This window comes from Arachis ipaensis, chromosome B10 (genome assembly GCF_000816755.2).
Source record: "Arachis ipaensis cultivar K30076 chromosome B10, Araip1.1, whole genome shotgun sequence".
Lineage (NCBI taxonomy): Eukaryota > Viridiplantae > Streptophyta > Magnoliopsida > Fabales > Fabaceae > Arachis > Arachis ipaensis.
In genome coordinates this window covers 72,726,727-72,733,908 of record NC_029794.2, presented here as the reverse complement: position 1 = coordinate 72,733,908, position 7,182 = coordinate 72,726,727, and the positions used below count along the sequence as shown (strand labels likewise).

The window sequence follows — 7,182 nt, the reverse complement described above, 5'->3', positions numbered from 1 at the left end:
CTTCTTTAGAAAGACCTTCATAGAAAATGTGCAGCTACACCCATTCATTGAACATATCAGGGGGACATCTTCTTGTTAGCTCCTTATATCTTTTCCAGGCTTCATACAAAGTTTCTCCATCTAGTTGCTTAAAGGTTTGCACATCCGTTCTCAACTTTATTATAAGCCAAAACATGGATCACCTGACTCAGTTCGACCCAGTTGAATTCAAAAATAAAAAATATACATTACAATGCCTTGGATTATGACTATGATATGGTGAGTATGTTAGTTATGAGGCTGGATTATGCTCAATCTTTAGATAAGATGCAAGAGTGTGTTTTGTTGTAAGGTTATGTTTGTGTTTTAAATGTGGATAGAGTTTGTTGTAGTACCTCACTCTTATAAAGGATTTTTGTGAAAAAAAAAACTAATTTTTACATATTTTAATTCCATCTTTTAGTTATTACCTGCTAATATTTTTTATTTAAATATTATAATTTTGTTATAAGTTTAATATAGACTTGATTTTTATCTGATCTTGAGTTGATGTTATTGTGGCCTGAAACAGTGAGGTTTTATTGGGTTTAGAGGCGAGATAAAAATTTTAAAAATAGACCCGATCAATATTTTAGACACGATCTATGTCAAGACAAACTCGATTTCAACTAGTCCAAATATACCCCTAACATAAATAAAGAAGGAGAAGACTATATAAATAAAGATCGCGTAGAAAGAGAAAGAACATGTATATAAGTATAACTTGGTTAGACTTATTTTAAAAACTATTTGACTATCTAGTATATTTAGACTTTTATTAATGTCAAAATTTTTTTAATACTATTTTAATAATTTACTCGTTTAAATAAATAAATCTTTTTCCTAATCCTAATGGTTTGATGATAATGTCAAAAGATTATTAGAACTGGACCAATTTTTTATTTTTTGATGACTATGCAGAAATAAAGCTTGGGTTATGATTCTTTTTTCATTAAAAAATGATTATATACTATGTATATAATAATTAAATATTTTTAAAATACATGTCAATTATCTATTTTATAAAGTTGAATTAATGTAATTTAATTAAATTATATACAATTTCAAAAGAAACACATTATGATATTAGTGGATTAGTGGATATTTAATGTGGTGATTTGAAGGTAAACTACTAACAAGTCTATATGCGACCTAACAAAAGGTGCATGAGCCATTCATTCACTGCCATGGAAATGGTACCCAATGGAGGGAGGGTTGGTCCACACACCACTCTTTCTTTCTCTCTGACAAATCTTAATTTAGGGATTATGGATCGATTACTGTGCTTGCCTGCTTCCTACTCTCTCCCTTTAATCACTCCCTCTCATGCTTAATAAAAGTTAAGGAAAAAATAACATAACATAATAAATAAAAGAAGCAGAGGAAGGAAGAAGAAGATAACCATCATCATATTCATAGTTGGGACCGGTTCTCCAATCAAACCCTCGATTTCTGACGTACTCACCCCAATTTGAATCCAGGGATCCCTTTCGGGTAACTTCGATTTCTCTCTCTCTCTCTGGTTTCATCTTTTCCGAATTTTGCTTCGTCAAATCCTATGTTACTCGATTATGCTCATGATTTTTCCCCTTTTTAGGTTATAGAGATGTATGAATTCGAGTTTTTTTTGTCATTTCTTTCATCCGTTGTGTCGATTATGTGGGTGGAGGAACGCGCTCACCATTAGGTTTTCATCCCCAATTTCGCTATTTTCTAACCCTCCTCTTCCGGAAGATATAATCGATTTTTCTAATTTCTAAGGCTTGATTGTCTTTGTTAAATTTTCTAATAAGTATTTTTTTTAAATTCATTTTTTATTTGTCTAATTTTAATTTCGCAGCTGGATTAACCTAAGCTTAATTATTTTTGGTTGTCTTAGAAAGCATGGGAATTTAGGATTTGGGTGTTGTAAAGTTCCACTCAGTTTCATGATGGTCTTCGATTTTCACCTGGTTACTGTGAGGCTCATGTAGTGTCTTAGCTTTTCGGTGCCTTACCTCTTAGGATGCAAACATTGACCATTGCATACTGCACTCTTTGGTATAGCTGAGAAAGAAGGGGAGTAGAAGCTTTGCATTGAGACATCATTGCAAAATTTTAAAACTGTTCGTGGTTTTCTCCTAACACCTAAGCTTTAGTGTTTGTAGTCAGCACAAGGTAAAATTGCCTGTGTTCATTTCTCAACTTAACAAATGATTAGTATATTTTTCTAGTGAATCGCTCTTTTAATTACAAGCTTCTGTTTAATGTGCTTGCATTAAGATTTATTTGTTATCAGAGCTATGGCATTATGCTAATATAGTTGTAGATTATGTGATGTTGACACTGGAGGTTTCACCCTCCAGGAGATCCTTTTCTCCTCCCCATACCAGTTGTTTTTACCTCTTAAATGACAGAAAAATAACTATAAGTTGTCAGGAAAGTTTTCAGCGCATAGTAATAAAATACCATTGCATTCTTATATCTTAACCTATAAAAGAGTTTGTTTTTATTTTTTTTCTTTATTGATATCCATTGTACTGAAATGCATAATATTGGTCCCATTATATTTTTGTGTGTTTTACCTCATTCTAATCATTGGTTGAATAAATCTAAATTTTGACCGGGTCTGTGATAAAGCATGCTATGCTCTACAGTTTCATAACCAAAGGTTTCTTTTTCCCTTTATGCCACTTTATGCAGCTCTGTTGTAGCCTATGAGAACCTAATATATATTTTCTGGTGATCAATTTAGGTGTAATAGCTTGATTCTGATGCAAGGTCAAAGAAGGACAACTGGGTCATTCCCTGCTATTGTTGGTATGATGCAAGGGCCTAACTCGAGCGGCACTGATATGAATCATCAGTCTTCTTTGAATCATGTGCAAAGTACCGTAGATTTCCGGTTGTCAGATTATAGAGGGTCCACTGGCGAGACTGCTTGTTTACGAGCTACTGGTCCTAACGTACAGAGTTTTAGTGGCTGGAATACTGGTGAACCGAGTTCTAGACTGAATCTGATCAACCAAGTCAATGATGAAGGTCTAAAATCTGAACATGGTCCATCTTCATCATGTAGTGCTACTGCTGAGGATGGTCTCAGAACAGAGGAAAGGTCATTTGAACCAAATAATATGATTTTTCCAGTTAGTTCAAATACTAATCTACATGGAAATCATTCTAGAATTCAGCCTTCTTTTTTGCAAGGATCCAGCTCCAGTCATATAACCCAGAATGGTAATCTAGATATGGAGCACACAGCACAAGCTGCTAACCGTGGGAAAGGCATAGCAGCAAGTAGCAGTGTGAATCACAATGATAGTGGTGGATATGATAGAGAGCAAACAGCTTTCAGCAGTGCTTCATACAATCGTCATACTGGAACTTCATCCGAAAACCCTGGATTCATGACTTGGGGAAATAGTGGCAGTTCAAGTTCTGCTTTAGTTAATTGGGGTTCTTCCTGCAAGAGAAAGGCCCTTGAAGGTAGTTCTGGTCAACTGTGTACTGGAGGAAGCTCAAACTCTCTTTTACAATCCGAAAATGGATGCTGGCCCACTAATCCTGTTGATCTTAATGTTTCAAGCAGTTTAAATGTTTCAATGCCCTTAGAGGATGTTCCTGTCACTCTTCCTCCATTACAGCTGAACTTGAGAAGTGAAGTGAGACAAGGAGCAACTGATGCATTTCCCTTAATAAATGTCCCAGAAAATGTGGAAAGGCCTCTCAGAAACTTTGATAGGAGAATGGCCCATGTACAGCATCAGGAATCTATACCTCTCAATTTACCATCAGCAGTGAGTTCTAGGCATCATAATCATTCTTCTCCCCATCAAATACCTTGCTCCCACTCGTTTAATGATTCTTTGGAATTGAGGTTAACGCCTGGAGTAAATGCTGCCAATTCTGGTGCTCCTCAGAACCAGTCACCTCCCCTTAACATGCCTCCTTTTCCTTGGAATAGAGCTTCTAACCCTAGAGGGGCTAGAACTTCAACTTCTCATAACTCTGTAGAAAGAGTGGTACAGGAAGATTTTAATATAAGAATTTTTCCAAGAGAGAGTTCTGGGCACCCGACAAATGTACCTGCACCCACAGTACATGAACCAACACCTTGGCGTACATCCTCTGCTAATGCAAACAATTCTGGAGGTGTACCTACTACATCTTGGATGGGATCTAGTTCAAACATCGTTCCATTACCTAATCCCAGCTGGATTGTTAACCCTGAAGTCCCTACAGATAATCTGCAAAGATTGTCAGAGTTCAGTCCTTGGTCTCTTTTTCCATCAATTAGCTCAGCATCCAGTGTTCAGAATGGTCATTCTGCTCCATCTTCTTCAGGATCCTCTTCTATTACTCAGGGGTCCCGCAACAATCAGCCATATCTAAGAGCAGCATTGTTAATGGAAAGGAGGGGTGGTGATGTACTCTCTACTCCGCGAGCATTAACCGTTGACAATGAGGGAAGACGCCGACTAATATCTGAGGTATAATCTTGGCTTTATATTCCTTTTTATGGAATATTTTGCACTATTATTTCTAGGCTACACCATGATGCAGGTATGCTGGAATTCCCATAAAAGTTTATTCATTTAGCCATGAATTAAGAATTTAGACCTTAGGAATATGCATTGGTTTATACGCAGTTTGAATTTTCAAGATTCATACCATTGTGTAAAAATATTTATGGTCTTGTTGACTTGATGTTATCATCTAATTATGTATGCAGTTCTTTCTCATCTTTTCATTTTCTTTCAGTATTCTTGTCTTGTCAACAGGATTTTTTAGCTGTTTTAGCCAACTAACAGTCATCTTGATGCAACCAGTCTAACTGACCAAATTTAATTGTTCTCTGCCAGATTCGCCAAGTCTTGATTGCAATGCGGAGGGGTGATAACTTAAGGGCCGAGGTTCTAAATTTATTGCATAAGCATATCTCTTGATCATATGTTGTGTTGTGAAATCCATCTTGGAAATTTTATCTGCTTTGGTTGATCACCCTTAATGATATATCAATGTCCCTACTTCTCCTTCATCTTATGGATATCTAAGAAGGAAATGCTATGTTACATTTGGATTTTGGACTGTATGTGAACAATTATCACCAAGCATACCCTATCATTGAATCTAGATGAACAAATGCTTAAAAAAGAAAAAAAGTATGTTACATTTGGATTTTGGACTGTATGTGAGCAATTATCACCAAGCATACGCTATCATTGAATGTAGATAAGAAATGCTTAAAAAAGAAAAAAAAAAGAAAAATTACAGGCTACACCTTCCATGTTTACTTTATTTTGTTGTTGATTCTCTTGCATGCATTTTTGTGCCTATAGTCAAGTTACAAGACAAACATTTGCTTTTGATTTTTGAAGCAAGAACAAGCTGAATTGGTAACTTGCTTTGCGGCATCTGCCATATTCTTGTGGACCTCGTATTACTCTATTGAAAATGCTAACTTAAGGATGTTCTCCTTTGCCACTTGTGAAATGTCAGGATTATATGCTTTTTGACCCTTTCATATATCATGGGATGGCTGAACTGCATGACAGGCACAGAGAAATGCGCCTTGATGTTGATAACATGTCTTATGAGGTAAAAAACAAATGATTGTTATTCCTCTACGTTGGCAATGTTTCTGCGGTTTCTTCTGACTTCAAGGTGAACTGCAGGAATTGTTGGCATTGGAGGAGCGAATTGGAGATGTCAGCACTGGATTGAGCGAGGATGTCATTATGAAGTCAATGAAACAGCAAATATACATGTCTGTTATGGCGGAGTCTTCTACAGATCTTGAGCCTTGTTGTATCTGTCAGGTAAGAGTTATGGTCTCAGACTTTCAGCTAATTAAGGTGCAATTGCAAGTTGGGAAGGAAACAGCTCAATGAGTAAAAGGGATCTGTCTTACTCTTGAAGCCCTTTTCTTATTCTATCTTTTCCTCCAAGACCCAAACTCCCCAACACACCCTTAAAGTAAAGAGGGGATTCTTCTTATAACATTTGTTATTGTTCTCCAATGTTCTGCAGGAGGATTATACTGAGGGAGAGAATGTTGGCTCGCTAGATTGTGGACATGAATTTCACAGTAATTGCATCAAGCAATGGCTAATGCAGAAGAACCTTTGCCCCATTTGCAAAACAACAGGCTTAGCTACATGATAGGGGGAGCCTATATGGCTCTATCATGTGAGCCTGAAAGGAAATTTCCCTATTGTGTCTAAGTTTGATCTTTATATGGCTCTATCTATGACTTGTTTACCGTCATGAACTTCCTCTTCCTCATGAGGACTTGACCTCTCCTTTGTCATCGTTTGGGAGAGGGAAAAAAAAAACGAAAAAAAGACAAGAAAAATAGTAATCAAGAAACATTGGTGGGTGACTTATAATAGTTTCGTTTATACTGTCGTAATGGATTATTTTTATGTCATTTATGATAGCAACAAGCACTTGAATTTTATTTAATTTCAACATAAATTTAAGACTGGTGGCTGCCAAGAGTATTATTATTAAGTGATTAGTGATTGCCTTTAGTTGCTTGCAAAATATTTGTTACAATACCTGGTAAGTCTATTCTGTTAGTTTCACCTAATGCTTGTTTGAACTGACTCAATGGAGATTAGTTACGAAGTGAGGAACTAGTACTTTTGGATTAATCTTTTCAATTATGTGTAGGTCTTTACCAAAATGCTCTAAAGCGGATTAGTTTTTCACTTTTTCGCTGTCTCTTTGGGTCAAGACTTCATTTTAATATTTTATAGCTATCTTTATTTTCAAAGATCCTCAATTTTATTATGGTTTAATACTTTAGTAGATAAGTGCCTTAGAAAGTTATCGTAGAGGAAAAATTAAAAAAAAAGTTTTTAACATATACGTTCTGTAAAATCTTTTAACATTTTTCCGTTCTGTGTAATCTTAGTAAGTTTTTTCTTATTTAGTGTTTATTTTATTAAAAAATATATAAAATAATATGTATATATACATAAATATGTGGTGATTAATTTTGTGGTTTGCGGAGCATTTTCATTCCACAAAAGTATTATCATAGAATTCATTAATTAGGTATATGTATCTTAGGGTAATAATATGGGAATTTAATTTTGATGAATTGTCAATGTAAAATAGTTTAGAAAAAAGTTTGGTGACAAAATTTTCATTTATAATTAGCTAAAATTTTTCATAATT

At 35.3% G+C, this 7,182-nt stretch overlaps 1 protein-coding gene across 3 annotated transcripts; it reads left to right on the top strand.

Annotated features, from left to right (window-relative positions):
* LOC107622572 (E3 ubiquitin-protein ligase MBR2) lies at nt 1,356-6,530 on the top strand. Of its 3 annotated transcripts, XM_021113375.1 has the most exons (7): nt 1,362-1,512; nt 1,898-2,175; nt 2,753-4,487; nt 4,860-4,910; nt 5,497-5,595; nt 5,673-5,816; nt 6,028-6,185. In XM_021113375.1, exons 3-7 carry the CDS (start codon nt 2,772-2,774, stop codon nt 6,157-6,159), a joined length of 2,142 nt encoding a protein of 713 aa, XP_020969034.1. In that variant the 5' UTR covers nt 1,362-1,512; nt 1,898-2,175; nt 2,753-2,771; the 3' UTR covers nt 6,160-6,185. The 3 variants fall into 3 exon arrangements, with proteins under 3 accessions (XP_016180002.1, XP_020969035.1, XP_020969034.1); XM_016324516.2 differs by lacking the exon at nt 1,898-2,175 and having other exon boundaries at nt 1,356-1,512; nt 6,028-6,530; XM_021113376.1 differs by lacking the exons at nt 1,898-2,175; nt 4,860-4,910 and having other exon boundaries at nt 1,356-1,512; nt 6,028-6,203.

Coding starts and splice junctions, on each gene's coding strand:
- LOC107622572 (XM_016324516.2), top strand. CDS start 2,772: ATGCAAGGTCAAAGAAGGACAACTGGGTCATTCCCTGCTATTGTTGGT. Junction 4,911..5,496: donor GTGATAACTTAAGGGCCGAG/GTTCTAAATTTA, acceptor GTGAAATGTCAG/GATTATATGCTTTTTGACCC. Junction 5,817..6,027: donor AGCCTTGTTGTATCTGTCAG/GTAAGAGTTATG, acceptor AATGTTCTGCAG/GAGGATTATACTGAGGGAGA.